This window comes from Montipora capricornis, chromosome 13 (genome assembly GCF_036669925.1).
Source record: "Montipora capricornis isolate CH-2021 chromosome 13, ASM3666992v2, whole genome shotgun sequence".
Lineage (NCBI taxonomy): Eukaryota > Metazoa > Cnidaria > Anthozoa > Scleractinia > Acroporidae > Montipora > Montipora capricornis.
Window position 1 is genome coordinate 16,936,738 of NC_090895.1, and position 27,892 is coordinate 16,964,629.

Below are 27,892 nucleotides of genomic sequence, written 5' to 3' on the forward strand. Positions count from 1 at the left end.
TACCAAACAGTTTTCTTTTCTTACACAACAATGTACTACTTCCAAACGCATTCACTAAGCGAGCTTGGCACAGCTTAGCAGAAGACCTGAGACAACTCCCGAAATATACTGGACTTAGTCAAGAAGAACGTGGCTGTATTCTTCAGTTATTCCAGATCTTTTAGAAAACAAGGCAGTTTTGTTGATACGTTAATAAATGAAATCAAAGGAAACTAATTTATTCTTATCCGGCTTCAAAAATGTATCTTCCTCTACTAGTATTTTGTGATCATTTTTCACGCCTTGTAATTGCAACAGCATGATACGTCTTCATACTACCTGCCCTTATTAACTTTCCTATTTGGAGGCAGTCTGTGTCTGATGTATTTGAGATTGTTGTTATTGTTGTTGTTCACTATTAAACATTGGAGAGCACTGTAAAAGCAAGAAAACGTATCCTGAGCGGTACAAAATATCATGGAATTCTTATTGCAAAAGTTGGTCACAGCACGATTAACCAACGATAGTTCATTATCGATCGGTAACCCCTATGTTAATTTTAAAAAGCCCGCGGGGAAAAAAAAAGTGACACAAATAGAAAGCCAGTGGCTAGAAATCAACACACATTGAAGACCATTTAATACACTCTTATTTGTGATATATGATCGCCAAACGTGTTGAGATACGCCGTACAACAGAACCCAATTCACACAGCGAAAATATTGCTGGTGTCATAAATGTGACACGCTTGCTGCGAGAGCTTGGCCCATTTGAAAAAAAAAAAGTCAGGCACTAGTGTGTGCTCTCAAATAACCGTCTTTAGCTTCAATCAGGAGGAAAAATATTGCAAAAACAACCTCTCGATCTCCATAGAAAAACGATCGCAGACAAAAATACACAGTCTTTCTGAAAGTCGACAAGCTCCTTTAGTAAATCCTGTTCAATGATTTAGAATGCAAACAGCTTAAACTATAAAGAGATTACATTGGTATTACTCAATAGCATTGTTTATTGAAGATACGTAAAGTGATCTGCCATTGTTTTCGTAATGTGTATTTATTTTCTCTGTAAACACAAAACATAGGATCAGTCGTTTTTAAAAGGATTTGCCTTGGCCCTGACCTCTTTCAGTAGTTTCTGTTTAAGTTTTGGGTGCAAGTGTGTTTCAGTGAACTTCACATATAAATTACCGAGTAGAGTTAATGTCTTTGAATGTCGTCTATACTTCCATATCCGCGTCTCACTGACAAGGAGAAAGAAGTTATAAAACGCCGCTTAACTCTGGCAACTGCTGAATACGCAGCCACTTATTTGCATAAGAATAACGGCTATTGTATTCTGACTCGGCTAAAACGCTGCCCATGCGTTATGATTGCTTTTAAGTGAAATGTGACATTTTCAGTTTGTTCTCGACAGTGATACTATTGCCGCCATTTGAACTGACTTATCAATTGACTTCTCATGCAGTTCGAATTTGGCACACATTTCGCAGACTTGGGAGTTCACCCACCATCAACGCCCCACCCCGAAAAAGAACCACCTGGTGAAGCCCCGACTCCCTACTCTTCTCCGAGAGGTTTTTCTCCAGGTACTCTGGTTTTCCCTCACCTCAAAACCAATGTTGTATTTGATTTGGTTTCTATCTTCAGTGTCACCAATTAATGTCCCTGCGATAGAAAATTTGACATTCGAAACAAAGTTCATCATAATTCTTCTCATTACTGTATTATTCTCCTTTATATGTTCACTCATTTTCGTCTCTATTTTATTCTGATCACAGTGCAGCCGGGCTTTTGTTTAGTGATTTTAAGCAATTATTCAGACAAAACTGCCTTTAGACAGATCTAAAGACCCTCCACTTCATCCCACCATGTTCCTCACGTACCCAAGCTTGTCCCGCCCTTATGACCGTGATGTCCGCCTTCAAGATAATAGCGAGTTTAAGAAACGACGACGGCTGCGGAAACGAAAACACCACAAACAAGTCTATCATTCGTTAAAAGAAAAAAAAATCGTGCTGCACGTGCAGCACGCATTTTAGCACGTATTTTTGCAGTACTCTGCATAACAACGACGTGAAATCACTAAATTTGAGCTTTTGACCACAGCGTGTGCCTGCACATACAAACTTCTCATTCTGTATTTTTACTTTGAAAGCCATCGATCCAAGTTACTTTTTTTTATGACAAGAACGAGTGGAACAATCGCGAAAGACATACGATATTGGAAAGTTATATTTCGAGGTGACGGTTTCGGCGACCTTGCCGTCGTAGAATTTTTAAAGTCCCTGATAACGCCATGAATTAATGAAATACGCGTTGAAAGGTGGGAATCACACCACGACTTAGGGTTACAGTGGACTCATTTTCAAGGAAGTGGCGTGGTGTCAGAAATCAGAGAAAATCCCTAGACTAAGCTTTTCCGGATTAACAAGCTCTCTTTCATTAAAGCTCTTGTTTTTGCGTTTGAACTTTTACATCTCGTCTCCCAATGATATTTCATTCGATCAAATTTCTACTTTGGATACCGTTTATTCACTGAGCTGCAGGATAATCTTAGTTTTAGTAGAATTCTCTTATAAACGTTCAGACGAGATAGGTGAATTGATGTTTAATTAACCACAAAAATAAATATTTGGGTTTTTAGAATCAACATTGTGATAACGACAAGACGAATGTACAGCTGCACGATTAAATACTGCGAGATTGTGGGGGTGGGGGAAGATCAGGAATGGCAGAGATGGTTGTCCCGAGAAATACTCCCACATACAGAAATTCCAGCTCGTTATTTGAGGAGGGTCTAACCTCTTGTTTAACACTATATTTCATTGGCTGTATAGGGTCATACTTCCTATTGTTTTCTCTGCTAAAGCCATTGTTATCTTTGTTCGTTCTATTGTTTTTTTTGGCCAATCCTGACCGTTATAAAATAAATGAGTAAATTGCCGTTCACTCATTGCCCAATAGGGAAATTTGATGCCTTCGAACAGTTACACGACGCACTATCCTCCTTCACCGAACAACGAAAGCTCAATTATGTCTTAGCAATTACTCAAACAGTTAAGCTTTTAGACAATTTGTTTTTATCTACGAGAGAATGATTAATTTACCACTCCAACTGCGCTCCCAAGGGAAGAGTGAGGTCTATGTGTATTGTAATGAGTTGTGTAGGGTTGGATGTTTTCCTGCATGGAGAGACAAAAGACTCAGTCGTAACGCTGTTTTAAAAGTGTCGAAAATTTACCCATCGCTACTGTTCAGTGGTTGAAAGCTAAATACGATTGATATTTACTGATGGCAAATTTTTATTTTACAACTCAACACTGAACTGTCCATCCATACTACTCTTACAAAGAATTGAACTTTGAAAATTGTTCATTAGCGGTCGCCTCAATGTTTGGTCATTATTCTTTTTTCTACCCCGTCGAAAAGTCACACACATTACCCTATTCTGTTTATACGACTATCTTGCTAATACGACGTACAATTTGTCCACTTAACCTGGATGATCTTATTACAAGGTTCCGATTTTTTTGGCTGGGATGTCTGCGGTAAAACTATATATCCCTCTTTCGCGGCTTTAGATCTGCAGCTATAACACTAACGTGCTTGATGACTGTGAATACCTAAGCTAACTTTCGAGAAAATATCCAAACGAAACTGCAGACAGCTTCGGCCTTTATTACATTTATAGATATCCTTGCAATATGATTGCTCTCACCATTTCCCCAGCCAATGAGAAAGGAACACTAAAACAAGACAGCCAATCCGACATCAAATTGCAGGAAAATGAAAGACAAAGAACACCATTGCGTGGCGCAAAAGGATCAATAGAATATTGAAACTGACTAAAATCCTGTATTTTAGCGATTAAATAATTATAGTGTGATTCTAAATGCATGTAACAAAGTGGTAATTGAACTTCGTGCCGTGCAATTTTGGTCTGAAATCATGCTTGTGACACCAAACGTATCATTTCAGACCAAATTGCACAACACGAAGTCAATTACCATTATCTGTCCAGAAATGCACAAAATCAGGTGCACGCACGTCAAAATTTGACATCCAACGCGAAGTGTCCCTTGAAGCTTTCCAAGAACAAGGTAAGGGTAAACTGATTTAGCGTTATTTTTACCTTAGGGTAAATGCAGCCGTTTATTCTAATTATTTTGAGAAGCAGCATTTGGTGGGCAATCTGTGACGTTACTTGTCTGCATTCCGAGGCACGAGTGATGTTGAAGTCGGGGTGAAGATGGGGAACTTTGTGACGCTTATTGAAATCTGCATGCATCAAATTAGGAGCATTTCTGGAGATGGCCCAGAGGTAGATTAACGGGGAGGCACCTAATTCCATACCAATAAAATTTGCTAGTTCAGTCAAGCTTTTTCTTTTGAAATATTTTGATTTAAACCACGTTTTACGACTTCCAAGTTAATGGGTGTCCTCAGTGAACTTGTTCCAACCTAGGAAAAATACATACAGCTGTATATGATACTTTAATTTCAATTTGTGCAATTACCCCCGACTTGTCTTCTCTTACAGTTTACACGTTCCTGGGGATTCTTTCAGATGTCATTACAACGACATGCTCAACCTCAAACGTTTCTTTAGAGGTAGAATGGAGAAATTTCCATAGCGCATGGCCTTTCTTTCGTCACTATCGGGTAATCTTTGTTTACATTTTTGCGACATTAACACAAGGCATTCCGGCGTTTTCTAATCAGTAAGCTGAGATTAAAGAACTGAATATTTAAAAGTATATTGCATAATGAGCTATCTCTGAAAATCTGAACGCGATGTGCAAGATAATCTCTGAGAAATATTGCTTTGAAAATTCGAAATTTTACATCGTTCGCGGTTTTGCCTCACAAGAAGTTATCATGTTTTGATGGCTAATAACTGGCTCGTTATCAACGCTAAAAAGGTTTAAAATTGGTGATTTAACTTAGTTTAACAAGACTTTTTATCGTTTGAAGTCAATAGACCTCTTTACAGTTGTGTGCTTAGTTACCTAAAGTGAGACTTGTGTTGACCTTGTTATGATATAGACCTCCTTCCTTTTGTTATGTAATGATGTTGTTGTTATGGTAATGAGTAAGAATTTACATATGAAAGGCAGTGAGATTTCTATCAAAACAAGGTCAACTCAAGCCTCACTTTCATTCGCAGGCCAGGTAACTAAGCGCAACTGTAAAATGGACTATTTGTAAATAGCATAGTGGCTTCTGTCAGCAAACTCATACGGCAATAAAACAGCATGTAAACAATGACATGAGCAAAGATTCCCTTCTAATAGCTTTCTGCACAATATTTTTTGTGTGAAACGGAAGCCAAGGTGCTTCTTTATAATTACTTCTCGATGAATGAAAATCACTTTGGTCTATTACGTGTTACGAATCGATTGAACATCACTGAGAAGAATACAAATCATTTTTGTTCCCTTATGTCAGTACGCTTAGATAAATCTGCTTTAGTAATAAGGAGCAATTTTCTTATCATTTGATCATTGTGTCACAGAAGTTTGTATTAACTCATTCATAGTTGCATGGGCCGAATCAATCACTGATTGATCATTGACCATAAATTAGTATATTATCAGGAATTAATCAAATTTCTTTATCATTCCTCCTCTACTCCTCCTAGGCCTGTTGGTCTTGACGAGGTGAATCGCAAGTTTCATGTATCCTTTCATTTTCAAGCCCTGGACATTCCAAAGTGTCCTTCCCGTTTTCGTGACTTAAAACTTCTGGAGAAACTAAGTTGTCTACATTGTTCTCGGCTAGGTATGCAGGGATTTGTTGTGAAGTATCCAGTTTATTTTCTGTCCCATCCTCGTCTTTACTCCTTTGTTCGTGAATTTCTGACTTTTCTTGGTCATCCTTTTGTTCCATTGAAAGTTGTCGAGGAAGAGTATTGAGTTTGTTTCTGTCCACCTTCCCGTCTGTTAGGCTATCTCGATCGTTTTCATTTCCATTCAACTTTTGAGCGACTGGTAAAGGATTCATTGCTTCTTCCTGACCCTCGTCGAGTCTTTTTTGACTATCTTCCTTGCTTTGCAAGTTTTTTTTCATCTCGTGAGCACTAAAGTCGTTGCCTTGCTCAACCACTGCCATTTCCGAAGGAATGGCAAGAGAGCATCGTTGTTTTTCTTTCTCATCAATTCCTTGTTGAGCAGCAGAAACCGCATTGTGTTTTTTCAGTGAACCGGAATTATTTTCACCAAAACTCCCTGCCTTTAAAACCGAAGAAGAACGGAAGGATTTTGTCGATGACAAACTAAGCAACCTCTTCATTCGTGTGGATGCTTGGTGTGCATTTCTCTTCATCTGGTGGAAAGCGACAAAGAAATAACTGGGTTAAGCCAATTATTATCTTACTGAAGGTAATTCCTCAGTATTTCTTGGTATAAATGTTTTTTTTTTCTTTAAGAGTAGAAGTTCTCCAGCTAATTTATCATTTCAGTCACAATTATGGGGAGTTCTAGATCATATGTCTCATTAATTAAAAGTACTTTGTTAAACCTGCGTGGAAAAGTCTAATAGCAAAGTAAAGTAACGAAAGCGGGACTTTTTACGTATTGAAATAAGACGTTACCAGCTCCTTTCTTAGTGCTGAATTAGCTCAGTCTTACCTAGAAGTGTCTTAAAATCATCATTGTCGGAGTAAAGACCCGTTTGATGAGGGCATTTCCTTTGCATGTCCTTGTCATGAAATAGGGACTTCAGTAATTATTGAAAGAAGACGACGGTTACCAGCTCGTTTCTAAGAGCTCAGATGGCTCTTACTTAAACATGTCTTAAAATCATCTTCAAAATTAAATTTAAAGCTAACTTTATCTATTCTTTGCCTCATCCCAGCCTTTAATGGGGAATGATCTAAATTTTTGTGTCTCAATAAAAGGTTTTTTGTTTAACACTCTCACTCGTATCACTCTTATCTCTGACCTGCTTGGAAAAGTCTAATAGCAAAAACGTCGACACTGGAAAAAGAAAGATATGTTTATAAATAACTTCTTATATATGGACTGTTCCCAAGGAGAAAAGAATGCCGGAAGTAACTATTGTCCGAGAAAAGACCCGTTGGTAGAAGACATATTGCATGCATATGAAAGAGGGACCACTTACTTAGAATTGTCAAAGAAAACACCCGAAGGATAAAGACGTTTTGTGTCAGTGCCCTTGTCGTGAAATCGTTACTTAATGAAAGAAGACATTACAAGCTGTTTTCTTAGTTCTAAATTAGCTCTTACTTAAAAGTGTCTTTAAATCATCTGTAAAATTAAATTTAAATTTAACTTTATGTACTATCTGCCTCAGTCCAGCATCAGGAAAAATGTTACTTACTTCATCGTCGAAGCAGTACTGCGCGATTAAGAAATACAGGCCCTGGAAATTAAAGAAAAGACAGAAAAAAACAAATATTAAAGTCTTTATTTTACTGGTGGCGGTTTGTTTTCTTTTTGTTCGCCCTATATATCTCCGGAGGTTCTCAATATGGCTACATACAACAATACAAACTAGTATTCTGAAAAGCCAAAAGAGATTACTAACAAACAAAAAGGATCTCTTCATTTCTGATCTACCAGGACTAACAATTCCCATCTCAGTCCTTAATAGGCCTTAATCACACGGCGGCCATTTTGAATCCCGAGGGATTGAAAACTTTGTTTTTGCCCACCGAAACTCGTTCCCAAACATTTCAACTCGAGTCTCGTGGTACGAAATCTATCGTCCATGGCCAATATGGCCACCCGCGAGAATAAGGTCCATTTCAACAGCGAGAATGCACCGTTTCGACAATTTCAGTGGCAGCGGTATAGCTGGACAATTATCACCTGAACCTGCTTTTAATGGCGTAGCTCGATCGGCTGCGAGTCTCATAGGATGGACTCATGCAAAAAAAACACTCGGGTTATCTCCGAGTGTTTCCGAGTATCCCCGAGTCAACATCGAGAACACTACATGCAGGGATGGCAGGGATGGGGCGCAGGGATGGCGCGGTGATGAGAGCACTCACCTCCCACCAATGTGGCCCGGGTTCGATTCCCAGATTTGGCGTCAAATGTGGGTTTCAGTTTACAGTTTACGATTTGCGAAATGATACTTCTATTATTATAATTACTAAACCTGACAAAGCAAACCTCAGCAAAATGAAACAGTTGATTTCCGATGGAACGAAATTTAATTTGTTGTCGCACAACACAACCTAGTCTAGGGAGTCTTATTTCCTATCTTCGTAACCTCAAGCTAGATTGTATAATTGATGAAGCTACATTTAGAAAAATCCTTCCTTGTGGATCTACTGCTGGTGTTCTTTATGGTCTTCCTAAAGTCCACAAAACTGGTTGCCCCTTTCGCCCGATTGTCTCCTCAGTTAACACATACAACTACAATCTTGCCTCTTTTCTTGTTGATGTCCTTAAACCGATCTCCACCAACCAATTCACTATCAAGGACTCCTTCTCTTTTGTGGATTGGGCGAAGACTCATCAACACAACGATGAAATAATGTGCTCTTTTGACGTGTGTTCCTTATTCACGAACGTTCCACTCGACGAGACAATAGAAATTTGTCTTTCCAAGTTATACTCTCTTCCTGACCCTCCTGCCTTACCGCGACATGTCCTCAAAACCTTGCTCGAGTTTGCAACGAAGAAAAGCCACTTTGTATTTGATGGTCATTATTACGACCAAATCGATGGCGTTGCAATGGGGTCTCCGCTAGGCCCAGTATTAGCTAACATTTTCATGTGTGACTTTGAACAGAAATGGTTGGCTAATGTAGATTCTCGTCCCTCCATTTGGTTTAGATATGTGGATGACACATTTTCTTTGTTCGACAGTGAAGCCACTGCGGCCAGTTTTCTGCATTTTCTTAACACCAGACATCCTAACATCAAATTTACAATGGAACTTGAAGAAAACCAGGAGATTCCATTTTTAGATGTCCGCATTAAGCGCAATCTCAACAATTTCACAACAACAGTACATCGCAAAACAACTTTCACTGGCCTCTACACCAAGTGGGACTCTTTCACTTCTCGGAAGTATAAACTAAATTTAATACGCATCCTCACCTATCGCTGCTTACGCATCTGCTCGAGTTCTTCGTTGTTACATTCGACTCTCTTCGATCTCAAGAACACTCTCCTTCAAAATGGTTACCCAAGAGGCGTCCTTTGTTATAACATTAATAATGATATTTTGAACAGACAAAAGAACAGGTCTGCTGAACCTGCCACCACTGTTCCTAAGAAAGATATCATTCTTGTCTTGCCTTTTTTGGGCTTTCAAAGTGAAGCTCTTACTCGACGTGTTAAATCTTGTATTAGTAAGTTTCATGGCTGTGTCAATCTTAGGGTTATTTTTCAAAACACTTGCAGGGTTAAGTCTTTTTTTCCCTACAAAGATCGTTTCAGTCGTTCTCAAAGATCAAAAATAGTATACAAAGCCAGTTGCTGGGACTGTGATTCCTTCTACATCGGCAAAACAAAGATTGCATGACAGGAAGTCCGAGCATTTCAAAGCTCTGACACAAGTCGGCCACGCCTCTGCTGTTGCAGACCATACAATTTCTACCGGTCATAACATCAAATGGGACCATTTTGAAATCCTCGCAACTGGAAAGTCCGACATGCAATGTAAAATTAAAGAAACGCTATTAATCAGTGACTTAAAACCCTCTCTCAATGAAAACATTGGTAGTGAGAAGCTTTTTCTTTATTAATTTCTTCCGGAAGAATCGACTACCGGAAGTTACGATTTTGTTATCACACTTTTTAACTAGTCACCAGTTCCTCGCTCTAGTTTTTTAAAATTCTGTGTAACAGTTTTAACCGTCACTTCTGGTGATGTATGCTGCAACATACGATACGTCATGTATTAATTAAAAAGGTTTGTAACCGCTGTTTGTTTTCTTTTCCTGTTGAAGTATATCCACTAAAGTTCGGGGTGAATAATGGGCAACTTTCGATATATTAAAATTGAACTTGAAAGAGAGGTTTAGAGGACAAAGAGAAAGGAAAGTTGATGATATGCTAATATCTTTCATATTCATTGCAACTTGTTTCCATTGTTTTTGTCCTCTCTGCCTCAACTATCAAGCTGAATATTGATCTTTCGAAAATGGCCTGTTATTTTAGTATAAACCACAAAGGACCTGGAACGAGTAATATTCAGGAAGACATTATGTTTTTATTCGGCTGCTTAAGGGTGACTAGTAGTTGCTAATTATCTCGACGCTAACCAATCAGAAGGGCAAATTAAAGTTTAAGCACCACTCACTAGGGCAATACATACTAAGGAATGATAATACACACAAGAACAAGATGACACGGAGACTGGGAATCGAACCCGGGCCATTATGCTTATATATTTATCGTTTATTGATAAAAATGTTAACTGCAAAATACAGGTACCTGCACAGAATTGACAACGGCAAACAAATACTGGAACACAAGAGAGTTTTGGTGTATCGATAAAAATCCAAGAAACCATGTTAGGCCTAGAAGGGGCACCAAAATCACTATTGTCTTGAACGCCGCCCTATGGAAAGAAAAAAATAGGATGACAATAATTCATCAGTAAATTGTATACATACATACATACTTGACTTTCATTTCTCAAGTGAGGATTTTCAGCAACAAATTTATTCATTATTAATCAATTAATGATTAAGTGATAATTTTAATTCATAATTATAAGTTAATCAATCAATAACTCAGTCTGTCAGTCAACAGGAGAAATTTGTAATCGCGATTGGAATAAGCTACCCCCTAGAAATTAGAACTGCATGTCAAGTATCTTTCTAATTTTAAAACAGATCTGAAAATCTGGCTGTTCAGAGAGGCCTTAGATCTTTGAATTTTTATTTTTAGAATTATTATTTGAATTTTCTGCTTCATAGATTGTTAAATACTTATAGTTCCTTATAGTTCCGTTTTATTTATTTACTTATTTTCCGATCGATGTAAAGCGTGATTAGCTTAATTTGCGCTATGTAAAATTGATACTATTACTATTAATATGAACAATTTTATACATCACAGTGACTTTTTGCCGGTCGCTTGCGCATTTGAACAAGTTGAAACCAACTTTGTTTTTTTTTTCCTAGGGCATGGGAAAATGCAAAGGCAAGCCTGCCACAACGTGTGCGGCATATTGTAAAAGAAAGACTGGATTGGATTTGTAAAACATGGATTTATTTACATAAAAATGTTTTACAAATCCACCTTTTACAATCCATGTTTTACAAATCCATGTTTTACAAATCCAGTCCATGTTTACAAATCGAATCCTGTCTATGTTTTACAATATGACAACGTGGGCAGCCCTGTTTTGTTACTTTTGAAGCATACTTGATAATGTTGTTAAAGCTGGTACCACTACCTAGGAGCGATGATGCTTCACGTAACAGAGCTGACACGTTCTCCACGTGAAATTTTCATAAATAGGCATTCCAAAGCGTTCAGTTTCTTGAATTTTAGAAATAGGGCTCAAAGAAAAGTCAATGCTATCCTCGATAGCTGGATGGATGGAGGGGAGGAATCGGTGGATGGCAAATAGGGCAAATCATTGAACTCCCTAAAGTAGTCACATCGTGCCTGCCGTGCCTGACGAAATACTGGTAAACCAAAGAATATATATTTTGTTTTTTAGTCTACAAATTATTTGCAGGCTAGATCTCCCAAGATCCGGCACTTCTTTCGTTGTTGTTTTTTTTTTAATAGTCTTTCAACACACACATACTTTATAACCTAAGATGACTTAACTACATTTACATAAAAAATGTTACTCAATCACATACACGCCTGGAAGTTACAATGCCGCAGATGCCTTATGAGCTAACAATTCAATTCAATGAAATTCATTCTCCATTTCTTATTAAAACACTCTAGCTTTTATTTTTCTTACATATATATTTCTCTGTTTCACACTTTAATTTAACTTTCTACCAAAACCCTTGAATATTTGGAAGATCCTGCACTTCTACTTTGTTCAGCTGGCCCTTGCACAAAATTGTCTACAAGTAGTACTTGCCATCTTAACAGGAGCTTGTGAGTTGAATTTTTGCTTCCTTTACTACTATCATCTTATACTCGAGACGATATACTAACATACCTTATTTCAACTTGGAGGTCAGACATCTCCTTTCTTTCAGCAGGTTTAATTTTGTAGGTAGCCCTTCGTACAACTATCTTGATGGCCACAAAAAGGACAGAAAAATTCACCTGCAAAAGCAATGTTGATTTCATAGTGGTCCTCAGGAACGATAATAGACTATTAGCTTTTAATTTATGGATAAGAAAACTATACCAACTTTTCTTCAGCTGGGATAAAGGATGCTAGCAGTTAAAGGGTAAATCGAGTTCTTGTATTGAGTCCTCTTCCTCGCTCAAGCCAGGAAATGTAAAATAGCTGTGCTGATCACCCTCTATTGCTGTGAAATAATGACTTTTAATAAACACTCGCCTCGATGTTAGAGGAGATTTCCGAAGAACGCAACTATTAAACGCAATCGCGCATTATGGCTCTCCACTCACACACGATGAACACAGTGTATCGTGAGATTACCTATAACAAGGTTTCCGGTCTAGAACGATTTCCGGACTAAAACACTACAATTGTAGTCTAGGGAACTAAATTTCAAAGGGCGCAACTCATGACATCGAGCCGCTCGCATACAGGGGACGCCTCTGGCAGCCACTATACGGTCCATGTTTGATGTCAGAGCATAGCACCAAAGCCAGATGAAATTAGTTATGGGTCAGTTTTGAGGTCAGTTTTGAGGGGAGGCAGTGTGGCCCAGTGGTTAGGGCGCTTGCCTTGAGATCCGGAGATCCCGGGTTTAACGGGACCACTCATTGAATCTGTTCCTAGTAGTCCCTGGTTTAACTTCCCGCTGCACTTGTAAATAGCCAACTGGTTTTGCCTCCGGCCATTTGGGATTTTCAAAAGTTGTTGTTGTTGTTGTTGTGTTGCGTCGTTTCGTTAACTGTGTTTCATTGGCCCTGAAAAGCCCCTACGGGAAGCGGTCAACTAAGCATGTATTGTATTGTATTGTATTGTATTGAGGGAGGAAAACCAGAGAAAAACCCTCAAGTCAAGTTGAGCTTCACTGAAACTCAGCCCACGTACCATCGCAGAGGTGGGAAGCATGGTTCATGACCAGTGTGCATGCATAACTCCCCAGAGCCGGAATGTTCTTGAAAAATTGACAAAATTTAACGCGTATGATTTGACATCCCTTAAGTGAATCTAGCTATTAAAGCCCCAACTGTTGCAAGTAATTGTAGGTATTAAAGTTAATTCGTTAAGCTCGAGGCTCCTAAGTGTGAAAATTCAATATGAGTATCGACAAGCCTTGATTAAACGTCCCCGTGTTGGATTTCATGAGAATCAAGGTGACATAGTATATTCGCAAATGGGGATCATAAGAGACAGAAACCCATAACGCAGAAGTGTCGACCTCTTTCATTTCTCCTTTGCCAATCAGTTCACTGTATCCTACAAATTTAGAATAGTATGTCCAATCAGATTGGCCTGATGACCACAACGCTTCTCATTCGTCTGCAACCAAGTCGTCGCACGAGGGATTGCTCGTACTTAATGCAAAATCATGAATCGAGCAACTAAGACAATACCGCCACGCTTTTCCCTCAAAAATCTAGCAGTAGCCGTTCTAAGAATAGATAATATTGAAAACTGATGTGCCGCACTTAATTTCGTCGGAGATCGAGACCTTTTTGGTTATCAGTGGACTTCTTTAAGAGCGATTAGCACAATATTTTTGCAAATATTGTGCAAATATTGTGCATGGTTCAAATTTTCTCATAGTTCAACGTCCTTAAACCATTGAATTTTGATTTTCGTTTGTTTCAGGGGTGCAGGGATGGCGCAGTGGTGAGAGCACTCGCCTCCCACCAATGTGGCCCGGGTTCGATTTCCAGATCCGGCGTCATATGTGGGGTATGTATGTATGGTGTACTCCGGTTTCCCCTCTCCTCAAAAACCAAAATTTGACTGGATTTGTGTTAATTGTTAATTTCAATTTACAGCGTCCCCAATTAGTGCTTCTGCGCTAGAAAGACTAGACACTTAAATAAAGTTCCTTTCCTTTCCTTTCCTTTCAGATTATGATAGTGAATATTAGACAAAGAAAAATCAAGAATGAACTGAATTGAAAAATTTTAAAGCAAGAAGAAATTGGAACCGCAACATGAACCTGGCTGACATCTTCATCTTTAAAAGTCAATTTTGAATTGAGGGGTTACTTGTGATGTAAACGTTGTAGGTTAATCATTTTTGTACATTTATTTGTTGTGCAAGAGGGCTGAAACCGTAAAAAAATATTTTTTTAGTATTTTTATCAATACGCTGTTAATTAAAGGTCTACGACTCACCAAAAGAATGCATGCCACAGGACCAGCAAAAGCCCAAATAAGCCGATGAGAAAGCCAACAGCTGTAAAAGGAGAATAAAAACAATGATTTACTAAATATCCGCGCTGGTACAATTTATTTTATTAGATCGATTTCTTGTTTGCTCTCCTCGCATCGCGTCAACCGAACAGGAACCTTTCGAGTGCTCTCAACTTGAATTTTTTATTGACTTTTTAATACACAGGCAGGAGTGTTTTTAATTATGATCAGATATTATATATATCTGTTAAAACATTTGCTGCGCGCGTTTATCTGGCTTAAAATACTCCCCCATGTTCAATAGCCGTTTTGACCAATCGTGATGGAAAAAAGACTGTTCCTTCGTGAAAGGCGTTCTAGCTCAGTTCGTCTGGGAATCGAAAAACACCCGGAACAGTGAAGAAAAACTAATTACCTAGTGTTACATAGGAAGACGCGCCAGTCCAGTTCACCTGGAAATGGAAGAAATGTAATTCAGCGATGCATAAAACTGTATTCAGGTCGACTTTGCTAAAATTCAGTCATTGGATTTAAATATCGCGAAAATGAATGTTGAGAGCTTGAACTTCTGGCTGACGAAGCATTATATAATGCCAGTAGTGGCATCCCCAGGCTTTTAGGTTTGTTGGGTATATTACTACTGTACTTAAAACAACTTAATAACGTGTCTAAAGAAATTCATCCGATTCGTCAAAACGGCTATTTAATATGGATGAGTATTTTAATGTCTAAAGGCGGCCAAGATCAACAGTGGTGAAAACGCCACAAAACGGCACACGTTCGTGCCTTTTACACTAGAGCACGTTTTACGCCGTCCTCTGCAAAACAATTAATTAACAACGTGAAAAAAAAAAAACAAAACAAAAAACAAGAAAAACAAAAACAAAAGTGTTGTGAGGACCATTGCTTTGCAATAATGAGCAAACCACTGTTTTCCTCTCAGCATCACAAGCGCCGTTTATGCTGGCTTTCATCTCGGATAACTCGCAAAGATAACTCTTCTCTTTAAGGACGATGCCTACTATTGTTATTGCTCATACGTTCTGCGCATCTCGAGATACACGGATTTCCTATGGCTGATGCTTATTAATACTGGGATATTTTTTCGCGGTTCAAAATTATGCGCAGAAAGCAGAACCTAGCAAGTGATCTCGGTATCCAAAAAGAAAATTGGGGTAACCATGCATTTTTCAGAGATAATTAAGATTCAATTTGGCAAAGAACGCCATACATTACTTTGTATTTTAAAGCTTTTTGCGATTATTGTTGATTAATTATCTTCGAAAATGCGTGGTTACCCCCAATTTTCTTTTGGATCCAATAACACTTGTTAAGATCTGCTTTTCCCACATATTCAGTAAACCGTGCAAAAATGCCTTTGAATTAGTAGTCACCGTCCTTAAGGTGATGCCCTGGTTTTACATTGCGCAATCCTAATGTGCAAAATTTATTGCGTCATTTTCGCGCGCAGTGGTGCGGGCACATAGATAAAATGGCGGATTTTCATTGACGCCAAACCTAGTCCATCAAGGAATGATAACGAGTACGGTGACCGCCATTTTTTATTTCATATATTTGCTGAGAACGTTGTCTTCTTGTAGTAATGAAAAATCAGCAAAAATTTATGGCCAGTTTTTTGGAAATTTCATAAAATTATACGGAAAAGAGTCATAACAGATAGAACAGCCCACACTAAAGTTAAATATATTTTGGAGTGCTAAGTACTCACAACGGTATTCAAAAACACGTGCTCGAATTAACTATAGAATGACACCACGCTTTGCGTTATACGTTGCGTGATTACATTTATAAAATCGAGCTAAATTTGACCAACCTTGGGGGCGCGCGGCAATTTCCCTTTTCACCGTTTGTTTTTCTCATTTGCATTACAATGTAATCTAACGTGGATGCGAGGCAATTTCGGGTTAAAACTACAAAATAGCCCGAAATTGCCTCACATAAATGCTAGATTATATTGTAATGCAAATGAAAAAAACTAACCTCCAAACGGGCTATTGTCAAAGTAGCTCAAATAGCCGCATTCGTCAGCGTCGTACCTTGGAAACGAGCACTGTGACTCCCCTTCTTTATTAGGTTTTTATAATCTCCTTAACATGTTACAACAGTGTGGGAAGTTTCATTGGAAATCTGTGACAAGTTCTATTTCTGGGGGGTCACCTTAAAGGGTTGGTACAGCTACGGAATTCGTACTTATGTACGTCAATTCAGCAGAAACAAAAGGAAAACCTGAAAATTTCAGGTTTGAACGGGAATTGACCCATGAACTCTGCGATACCAGTGTAGTGCCTTACCAGATAACTATAACATCAGCTTGGATTTTTCAGAATTTACTTTTGTTAGTATTCAGTGACCTAAAATACTAACCTTTCAAGTGTTCAAATACCGCCTAGTACATTACACGACTTTTAGTATATTCTACGCAGTTCGCTATTGCTAAGCCAATGGTGTAATGCCGAAAGAAAAAAATGAAATGAAAACTTAAGATGGTCGAGGGTTGATGATTCAATGTCAGAAATGATTTCCCAAACTGTGCAATCATTAAAACCTCTTTATGGAAATTAACGAGGGAAATAATACTCCAAGTCTCCGAGGGAGGCGCCTCCTTATAATTCCGATATAGAAATTAGTTTCCGCAGTATCCGAACTGTCATATCTTAAGGAACAAAAGATTAAATGAACAAGCAAAAATAATGACAACAACAATAATTTGAGTCTTTACGTACAAGTCACTCCTGAGAAACGTCTGGTGAAAAATACTTGAAATGACTGCTACAACAAGCGCGGGAAGTCCTACAAGGATAATTTAAGCAAACATAGTGACGACTCCAGAATGAGTAGAGCATATGGCCTTCGTCTCAAAATGGTGGGAAATATCTTGCGTAGGCGTAATGCTGAGTGGTTCGGAGAATGAATTTCCAGGCAGATACTGATCTCGTACCCAGAGTGAGATCTGGGTGCGAGAGGCCTGTTTCTCAAAAGCTCCGAAAGCTATTCTGGCTCGACAAGTAATTCGTTTTATACATGAGGCTCTGGCTCGGATACTGAGGGCAACCTCAATCCCACGCAATGACTTCAATAAATTGATTGATTGATTTGTGAAGATCTACTCATTCTGAGAAACTAATCTTTCGACATGTTGTCAAAAAACAAAAACGAAACAAAAAATAGAACATATAAAAAAAATCATGACTTGAAACGTTTTTCTTTTGAAGATACAAAGCGTCTTATGTGACCCGAAATACGCCCAAAAAAGTTTCGGGACTTTCGAGAAAAGACCCTTTGTCCTGAAACCTTCTGCCTTCTAAGTGGTCCCGAACCCACCACGTTTTGTAAATAAACAATAAACAAAACAACATCAGGGCGACGACCACGAGGTAAACCTGATCACGACGCAAGTACAAATATGACCCATTGAAGAGATCGACGGTATATTGACTGGAATTTGCGAGCTACTAAGAGGGGCAATAAACAAAGGATGTTACATTATACTCACCCCATGCGAAAAAGCCGTAAATCCGTAGTCGACCGGTGACACGGAAAACTTTCAGCATTCCACGCAGAAGATTAATTCCCTCAACCAACATCCAGCAAAATGACGCCAATTGAAAATAATAAAGAAGGAGGGCGATGGCAAAGCAAAGTTCCTATACAAAAAAAAAACACAAAAAAAAAACCAAAACATGGTTGAATCATCAACAATTCTTGAGAGTACTATCACATAGGATTTACAATGGCAAGCTTACGGCTCGCAGGGTTTTGTGACTAAATTTTTATTCAGATCTTCTGCTGACGTTGCTTCATCTTTATCCAGTGCAGTGTTTTTTTGTGCAGCTTTACAATTGCCTTGTCCCTACTCGTTATAGAATTTCATGTTTACCCAGAAATTACTTCTAAACGAAACGAATGAAACAATCGTAACGAAAATTAAAATGGCTGTCTGGGACACATATTTCGAGTTTCATGCAACAGTTCAAACGTTGAAAAAGCGCTAATTAGGCTGCACAGTTAAAAAAAAAACAAGTTGCAATCCATTTTAACCTTTTTAACTTTGCCCATCCCTGCTTTCTTTACATTTGCTGTTTTTTGTTTTCACCTTCACCTATCCTCCGCGTGTCAGGTGGCACATAGGGCCTCCACTGAAGCTTTCCATGTCTGTCTGTCTACCGCAACACCCCGCACCTTTTTCCTTTAACCCCATCCTCCTTCTTCCATGTCCTTCTCAACGGTCCTTCTCCACGTTGTCTTTGGTCTCCCCCTCTTTCTTTTTCCCTCCGGTCTCCAATTTAACGCCGTCCTTGTATCGCTCGCTCTGTCCTGCCTTAGAATGTGGCCAATGAACTTCCATCTTCTTCTCTTCACTTCCTGACTCACTGGTGACATTTCCGCTCTGGCTAGTAACTCTTTGGTGGTGATGTGATCTTGCCAACGTATGTTGTGAATCTTCCGGAGGCATTTGTTTTGAAACACGTTGAGAACATGTTCATCGCTCTTGGTCATTTTCCAGGTCTCACATCCATACATCAATACAGGCAAGACGAGGGTCTTGTACAGTTTCATCTTCGTTCTCTTTGAGATGCTCTTGGAGTTCCAGATCTTAATTAGCCTAATATATGTCCCTCTTGCCTTTGAAAGTCTGTTCTGTAAGTCCTCCATCCCACCTCCTTCTATATCGATTTTGGCACCAAGATAGGTTCATTGTTTTAAGTTCTTATTTTTACGTTCCAGTTGCGGAATTTTCGTTCTTTAACGTGCTACAGGGTGATGACCGTACGTCGAAGGGTGGTGAGACGGGGCCTACGGTTTATCGTTATTTTCCGAGAAGACTTGAAAGTCTAACCATTTGATGGTGTCATTACATCATTTACTTTAATGATAAAGAAAAAATGCACACAAACCTTAATCTTCACCGATGGGTACGCAAGGAGGAAAGAGGAAATGGCAAAAGCCTCTGTTGCAGCGAGATTCATGTGAATAGAAGATGTCTCCGTCCGTTTTCTGTTAAAAAAGAAAGCAATGCGTTGAAAAATGAACGGCTTTACGACTCTTTTCTCTGTTTGTAAGAGCCAGAAGCGAACGAAATCTCATTTTTTTCTCCGCTTCTGGGATAGAAACGCCTGCTGTATTGGTACAAACGATCGGTAACTGAGAAAGGAATCCGCTATAGAGCTCTTTTCAATTGAGTTTCGTTAAAAACACCAAAGTAATTACTTCGACCAACCACAGTGCAAACAGCGCAATGAGCCAATCCAAATTCGTAGCAATTCCATGTGACTTTGGTTAAAGCGCGGGAAAAATTGCGCGTGCAAGTGGCGATTGTTTTTGGGTTTCCTTCTCATTGCTTGATAAACTGGCGCGAGATCTTTTAACCAATCACTAAGCGTAGGAATTGCAATCGCGTAATTACTTTCGACAGTCGTTTGCGAACTTCTCTAAAATGGGTCGCTTCAGTCTCTGTTATTGTTCGAGTACATTCAAACACAACTGATAGTCTAAGATGGCTACCAATAAACAGCAACAAAGAGATGGGCCCCTAAAAGATATTTCTATAGCGAGAAAATTAACTGCGTGGGAATTGAAAAAAGAACGACTGATAAGATCTTATAACATATCAGGAACACATTGCCCTTACAGGCTTTTTTACTACAAATCATCACAGAGCTCTGTATGCATTCATGGTTGATTGACAAATCATCTTCATGTGCCTAGGGTACCTCGCCTTTTATAGTGCGTCTTTGCGTTTAAGCTTTGGAGATTGAAGTGAGACTGGGGTGGCGTAGCAAAACATACTAAGGTTAGACCAGAAGCTGATAACAAATGGTACCAGGATGTATTTACGAGACTCTTCACCTTGCGTGCACGTGTACCACAAGGCCTTCTGGGAAAAGTACACAAAAATTTGGTTTTATCAACGGAGTTGACTATGTAAATCGGCCACCGTACACAAATTCTAAAAGCTGACGTTTCGAGTGTTATCCCTTCGTCAGAGCGAATTTGAAGGGCTAACCCTCGAAACCTCAGCTTTTATAATCTCTGTACGGTGGCCAATTTACATTATCAACTCCATTGATAAAACCAAATTTTTGTATACTACTTCCTCACCGACGCAGCACCACAGTTTCTTTAGAAACTACCCCTTCATTCTTCTGGGAAAAGAGCAACTTTCAAGTGAACATTTCGTCAGTTTGTAAAATTGCGGCCAAATTTTTCAAGGACTTTGCAATGAACTATTGCAAGACTAAGCTAGGTTGGTTGAGACCTGATAAAAACGTTTCTGGTGGATTCTTGCAGGAAATACCCTCTGCCTTTTCCACCTAAGATCCCGACCAAAGTAAAGAGTCCTACCTGATAGAGTAAAATGTCCAGAACAAGATGACGTAGCATACAAGAGCGACTAAGCATCCCAAAATTGAGATTGTTGTTAATGCAAGCACGTGGTCGCCTGAGATGGTGTCGGATTCCTGTTTAAAGGAAATGAAGATCACAAATAGGCCATTTTAAAAAATACCACAATGGTCCCAAGAGAAAATAAAAACATTACTTGTGCAAAATTTTGTAGGGCAAATAAAGAGTTTAATGGCATTTTTGAAAGTGGCCTATCACGTATCCAAAATTTGCACCAACTAGCGCTCGAATTGGATAGGCTCTCTGTGACGTTCTGTGATCATTGACCAATCAAAATGCTTGGTTTATTATCTGTTTTTACACTGACGTACATCTTTTCTGCACTTTTACCTAATAGCTGAATTTCCCTTACCCAATCAGAATGGAGAATTTTCAATGAATATAATTCTTAAGAAAATGATTGTTTTTTTTTTTCCCGAAGACTGTAAATCTCCACCACGAAATAAGTGGACTTTGCCAGTTTCAACATATTGTTACGCTTCGCTGTGGCTATGAGACGTCTCCTTGGTGGCGTTGTCCAGCGGTTATATCGTTGGATTTACATGTGATTTCGACACTACAAATTCCAATTAGATTCATCGCTAGCTGGACTCTCGAGGTCCTTTAACTCTAAGACGATCCACCTGATTCCACCTATGGGTAGGCCAGGTTCTCTTTTTGAATTGGCTCCGTGAAAACATAAAATGTATATGACGAACGTCTCTAGCGTTAGGCATTCGTTATGGCGAATTGACGATGAGCTAAGAAATTCACTGTAAAGAAGGGCTAACTAATTCGTTCTGACGAGGGGCTAATTCCAGTGAAGCGCACATTAGTGTTCTCACCACTGCGCCATCTTTGCTCCAAGGAGGAGTGCTATAATTGAACACCCACCATAAAACAAACAAATAAAGCAACAAACAAACCCACTTTTTATGTTAAAACAAATCAACTTACGTAGGCTCCATGTACGTCCATTAACACAGCATAGCTTGTCATATGGTAACAATGACACACAGTATGTGAGACATATTGCTCATGTATGACACATCCAAAAGTAGACCACGAGGGTGGACTGCAGAGAAAACATCAGATATTATTTTGTGAGTTTGATTCACGTGATCATCCGCCATAATCGAAACAAATGAGATTAATAAATAACGCCAACGTAGCCACCGTTTTTTGTTTAAGGACACCAAAGTGGCTGCCTAGCGTCATGTGAAAACAAAAAGATACTTGCGTTACAAAATCATTAATATTCATGAGATGACAACCAGCATACACGCAGTATTAAGGCAATTGGGCAATATGTTAGGAATGACCGTGGCCAGGAGCTCATCAAGCTCCTGCTTTAGTGCAATTTGAAATATTGAAAAGTAAACTTTCGGCTTTATCATGCGTTCACTCATTGGTATGGAATCCCCTGTAGAACTCACAACTATCAGTTTCCACACCCCTGTAGCTCATATCAGAAGCACATGACGTTCAAGCGTATAACATGCAACTGTTTATCTCGGAACAAATCTGGGAATTGTAGGATGCCAATTTTATGCCCAAATATGGACAAACATAAGATCGAAGCTACACGCGCGGTTAAAAAAACAAGCTAAGTTAAAATCCACATAAGCAATTTTTTCAATCAAAAAATCCCCAGCTCCGAATCATAGTTAAACGCTTCAAGGCCATAAGCCTCTGCTTATATTGTATCAAGCAGATGGACCGACAAACATCAGCAGAAGACTACAACCCACATGTTAAGATTCGCGATGGAATGCTTCCCATCAAATTATGGCGTTATATGTTTTTAGAATGGCTTTGGCTAGATTTTTGGCCGGAAAAGTTCGTTCCGTGACAGATCCATGACTTTCAAAAGAATATGACATATTAGAGCGAATTCCTCTTATTTGGCCCTATTCCGATTCAACTTATTTAAAATTTATTATTAGTTCCGTGGCGTACTGCGTGGTTATTTCAAAGATGACACCTTATTAGTCTGTTGGTGTGAAACTGGACAGCGCGGTCAAGGTAACAACAGATAAAGTAACCTAGATTTCAATAATTATCATGAGGCACAGGGTTTCGCGCTCTAACCTGTTATTCTCTTGACGATTTTGCATTCGGCACGAGCAATCCCACGTGCGCCTACTTAGTTACGGATCAATCCGAGGCGTTGTGGCCATCAGACACAATCTCACTGACCATTATTTGGCGGGGGTTATTTACTTTAAATTTAGATAATATCGTAAACTGATTGACCAAGGCCAAATAAAAGAGATTGACACTTCTGTCTTTTGGACTTCTAACGTAAGCCTTAACATTATTTATTATCGGGGAAGTTAGTGTAGTAATTAATTCATTAACTAGTTTAAAAGATACTTACTCCGTGTTAACATCAAGGAAAACACAGTTTCTCGAATCTCTGCCATTTGCCTACAAATGAAAACGAGCAAAACATTCATTCCACGTCATAGAAGGTAAATTGGAACATTTTCTAGTATCAAAAGTTTTTTCCACGCACCCTCTCGCTTTCAGATAAATACATGCTCATGTCTTTGTTGATAATTCTCCCTAATGGCTTGATTCCTTAGTTCATGGGAGGCCTCGTACACGAAACTCCACTTGTAACCAAGAGAATATGAGGTAATAGAGCGAATAGACCAAATCGGTAATGTATATAATGTTTGCATTATAACGTAGAATTCGATTAACCTAATCCGGTCAAAAATAAGGGCACTTTCCTTTGGTACTATTCCGGAATAGGAATACACGGAATAGACGGTATTCGTGTTCTTTTGGAACCTATTCTATTTTCGGAATAAATGTACTATGTACTATGCCGTTCATTCTGCCCCCGATAGCAGAATGAACCGAATGACCGGAATATGGTTCACTCCGAACAGGCAGAATATGCGTGCTTTTGGGAAAGTTTTGGCGGGAATAATACGCGGCTGGCTCGTTGCCTGCCGGCGGAAGGAAAAGTGTAAAAAAATTATTGGAATAGCGATCCAAAATGTCTACCGTAGATGTGGGTGTGCTGGCCTCTCAACTGTTTCTTTACTGGTGCTAGAATGAGAAGAGCTGTCAGTTTGTGTTAATAAAAACAGTGCCCTTGCCTGGTCAAAAGAAATGACGTTGGCACTAAGTGGTTTTGCGCAAAAACCACGAACCTTTTTGTGTGGGATTTCCCCAAGCGTTGTCAGGACCGACGATATTTCTTTATTTATTTGTATACAAGAGCGAAGTGTTTGTCACGTGGTGTCTATTAGGAAGAGAGGGACATTGGAAATGAGAATAACCCTTTTAAAGAGTGTTTGTGTGTGGCGACCATTACTCTTCTCGGCTGTTGTTTGGCGAATTTCGCCTTGTTTTCTCGGTGCGAGTAATTTACAAGGTAAGGAAGAATTCACTAGTAGTCTTCACTTTTACTCGACAAAGCTAACTGTTATCGTAAATTTTGCGTTAATTGCGAATACCATTTTGCCGATATCATTTTGTTTTGCCACAACAATACCATGATCAGGTTAGTTTTCACTTTATTTTGTAATAGTTGTCACCAATGTTGCATTTCTCAGCAAGGCTATGTAAGCAATTAATTAACCACTACAATGATAAACGAAGAAAAGTTGAGTGAAGTACTTGTAAACACTTTGAAATAAATTTCAGTTTTTGTTACTCTCACACAAAACGACTAACGTTTGAAAATATGTTACTTAGTAGGTTTTACACGCCTCCAAATTGCATTCATTGTGAGCTTTCACAGAGCAAAACTGACAATTTATGTTTAGATATTTCTGGATTTGTAGTAGTTCTGTATTTTCGCTGATGAATAAAAGCAGACGGCATTTACATCTTTGTCGAGCGCAAATATTTCACGAGTCTCTGAAGTGGTGTGTTCACGCCTGAAGCGCTTTGACTGTAACACATTTTGGCATTTGGTGGCTGAGAAACTCATATGCTCAAATGCACCCAACTGTAATGCGTCACAATCCCTAACCTGCAAAATGTTTACTTCAGTGACTCTTAACTCTGTCAATCACCGCCCCCCTCCTTCCCCCGTGATAACTTGGGGCCATGTGTAGCTTTGTCTGCTGACTGGGAAATACACAAACCACAGTTAATGGCATTTCCCATGGTAGATAATCCCAAACTGTATCACATTTAACTTTTGGTATTCCTCGTCAACCAACGGCTACATTGGATTTCTGAATTTGCTATTGTCAGAAAAAATGTCACGAAGGAAAACCATTTAAATGGAGAATCGTGATTGGCTCTTATACCTTGGACATCAAAACACCCCCACATTTAGAGAGGTTTTCAATTGAGTGTCGAAAGTAATTAGCTAATTGCTTTGGTTTTGCATTACTTCACTCAGTGATTGGTTCATAGTTCTCGCGCCATATTTTCAACCAATCAGAAGTGAAACCAAAACCAATCGTGGCTTGCCTGTGCACATTTTCCTGCGCTTTGTGTCGGCTACATGTAATTACTTCGAGTTTTGATTGGTTTGCTGGATTGTCTCCGTGCTTTTTGATTGGTTTTCCGGCACTCAATTAAAAGTCGCTTTAATGTCATGGGTGCTTTGTTTGATCCTTTTGACGAATCCTCAAATATTTACCACGGGAAATTTACCTCGGGGAAATATTGTTAACACACACCAAATACAGTTTTCTGTCCTAAAAGAGTCACTTACATCGACAAAAACAGCCCCGTGTAACCGCACCCTAAGAGAGCTACGGTGCTTACTATTTAGCAAGAAAACTCGGAAATTTTGGTTGAAAGTCAAATGGGATAGTAAGGGTGCTTACCATTTGTCAAAATAAACCGGTTGGGACGACCGATGAATAATGGCAAGGGTTTCTTCAAAATAAGCAAACCAACCGAACGAGATGGTAATTACCATTTGCAATTCGATTTCCCGTAATTGTTGTCGGCTGATGAGAGACTGGAAACTGGAAAGTTTAGAAAATGGTAAGGAAATTTCCGCCGTTCCGTTCCGAACGGATAAAAAAGAGGACTACCTCTGGAGGTAGTCTACAATTTCCGAACGGTTTTCCACAAAAATGTCCGTTCCATTTAACTTTTAACCGAGATTTCCGGATTTTTTTGTTAAATGGTAAGCACCCAAATTGAAAATCCATTTGGAAATTGTAGAGTACCTACAGAGGTAGTCCTCTTTTTCCATTACGAACGGAACAGTGGATTTCCTTACCATTTGCTAATTTTTCCAGTTTCCAATCTCTCATCAGCGGAAAACAATTGCAAATAGTAAGTGCCATCTCTTTGGGCTGGTTTGCTGGTTTTGGAAAAACTGTTACCTTTATTTACCGGTCGTCCCAACCGGTTTATTCTGACACAGCAGCTCTTTACTCGACATTTGTCACTATTACATGATAAAATGTATTACATTTACTGTAATGCTAATCCTCAACGTTTATTTGACTAAAATCCCACACAAGTACGCATTGCGGACCTATTTTTTCAATTAAATCGACATCAAAAAGAGCTTGTGGGAACACATTCATCTTTCCCCTTAAGGTTTTTAGCAAATGAAGCAAACCGAAAAATTGCGAAAACCGCCAAAAAACTGGTACTTATGGCCATATTTCAACATTTCGTGTTCCGAACTTTCGGGAAACTTTTTCACTCGCCATGCCAACGCAATTTGCGTATGCGGAGATACAATAGTTCTCAGGTCACCTTCGTTAATAGTATTCCGTTTTCAGAATATGTGTTCTTTTGCAAATTTATCTTCGTTGTATTCTGTTATTCCTAATCCGGAATGAGGATAGCCAGGATACTCTAAAGAGAATGCGTCCTAAGTATATGTGGAGTGATGATGCCGTTGCCTGGCGTTTTAAAGCAACAAGGATAGTAAAGATATGTTTAAAATAACGTTTCAACTCAGTATTTGACAACTTTAACGCTAATCTCCATAAAAACGAAGGATTCCTAACTTCTATTCCATGTACTCCTATTCCGGAATACGGTCAATCGAACACACCGGAAGTTAGCCGATTTGGTCCAGTCAAGCAATAGGGTATTTGCATGATGACGCCATTTGACTACGGTACCAGAATTCTTCAGGTTCTATTTGTCTTATGCTAATTAGATCTATTGTTATTTTTACCCCGTTGGGAATACAAAATTTAAATAAGAAAACAAAATCAAACTGAATTCTGGTAGTTGTAGTCAAATGACGCTATCGTGAAAGTTGCCTATTTCATCCATAGACCGTATTCATAAATGTCCGCTAAGTAATTATTCTTTTGTCTTTATTCTAATCATCCTAACTAGCCTCGTAAACACGAGCAAAATTCAAAAAAATTTTTGTTTTAAAGTGAGGCTAGTTAGGATGATTAGCACAAAGACAAAAGAATAATTTCTTGACCGCCATTTATGAATACGGTCTATGCACCTTGCTCAACGCACCAGAAAATGCACGCGTACAACTCGCAATTGCTTTTGGTTCTCATTGGTCAAAACAATAGCGCGAGACTTTATAGTCATTCCCTTATTTTAGCAATTGAAACCGAGTCACGTGTGAGTCGATTGAAAAGCGCTCTATCTTCACCAAACCCAATACCAACTTACTGATCATCACTGAGGCCGCTTCCAGTACCAGTTGCTCCTACCTTTTTAGTTTGAGACAGATTTATTACCACAGGCACACTCAAGTTATTAAATCTGCTTCCGTTGTTGAACAAAATGGTGCTCGAAATAAGCCCTGAGTTCAAGACCCTATTGAATTAATAAAGAGAACGGAAAATTATTTCCTCGATGAATGAATTGTGTGGACTGACAACCAAACTTAATGCTTGATTCATCACAGATTTTCACAGAACATTTCTTCAGTATGCACAATATACAATGGGAACAGTTCAAGATTCTGGTTCATATAGATCAGTGATCTAAATGTGTATTAGCAAAACATTATTTCTTTTGTGGCAGAACGTGGCTAAGGTCTGTGACGTTTAGTTCCAGTAACACTCACATTTCATTGTGAAGATTTCGCTCGTTTTTGACGGTCTTTATGGCATTTTTTCCAACTGACGAGTAAGAGCGCCCTCGTGAAATTCGAAAGAAGCAGAAACT

General features: G+C 38.9%; 1 protein-coding gene across 1 annotated transcript in view; it reads right to left on the reverse strand.

Annotated features, from left to right (window-relative positions):
• Nucleotides 1-5,547: 5,547 nt before the first annotated feature.
• The window catches only part of LOC138029376 (adhesion G protein-coupled receptor E3-like), a 37,257-nt gene continuing 14,912 nt past the window's right edge, over nucleotides 5,548-27,892 (reverse strand). Inside the window, exons 9-20 of the mRNA XM_068877126.1 lie at nucleotides 27,420-27,538; nucleotides 23,181-23,217; nucleotides 21,758-21,875; nucleotides 20,762-20,877; nucleotides 19,315-19,414; nucleotides 17,913-18,063; nucleotides 17,143-17,209; nucleotides 14,381-14,441; nucleotides 12,099-12,208; nucleotides 10,397-10,523; nucleotides 7,323-7,364; nucleotides 5,548-6,305 (exon numbers count right to left, since the gene is read on the reverse strand). Coding sequence (XP_068733227.1) covers nucleotides 5,619-6,305; nucleotides 7,323-7,364; nucleotides 10,397-10,523; nucleotides 12,099-12,208; nucleotides 14,381-14,441; nucleotides 17,143-17,209; nucleotides 17,913-18,063; nucleotides 19,315-19,414; nucleotides 20,762-20,877; nucleotides 21,758-21,875; nucleotides 23,181-23,217; nucleotides 27,420-27,538 — 1,735 coding nt within the window. The 3' untranslated portion in view covers nucleotides 5,548-5,618. The remainder of the gene's footprint in view (nucleotides 6,306-7,322; nucleotides 7,365-10,396; nucleotides 10,524-12,098; nucleotides 12,209-14,380; nucleotides 14,442-17,142; nucleotides 17,210-17,912; nucleotides 18,064-19,314; nucleotides 19,415-20,761; nucleotides 20,878-21,757; nucleotides 21,876-23,180; nucleotides 23,218-27,419; nucleotides 27,539-27,892) is intronic.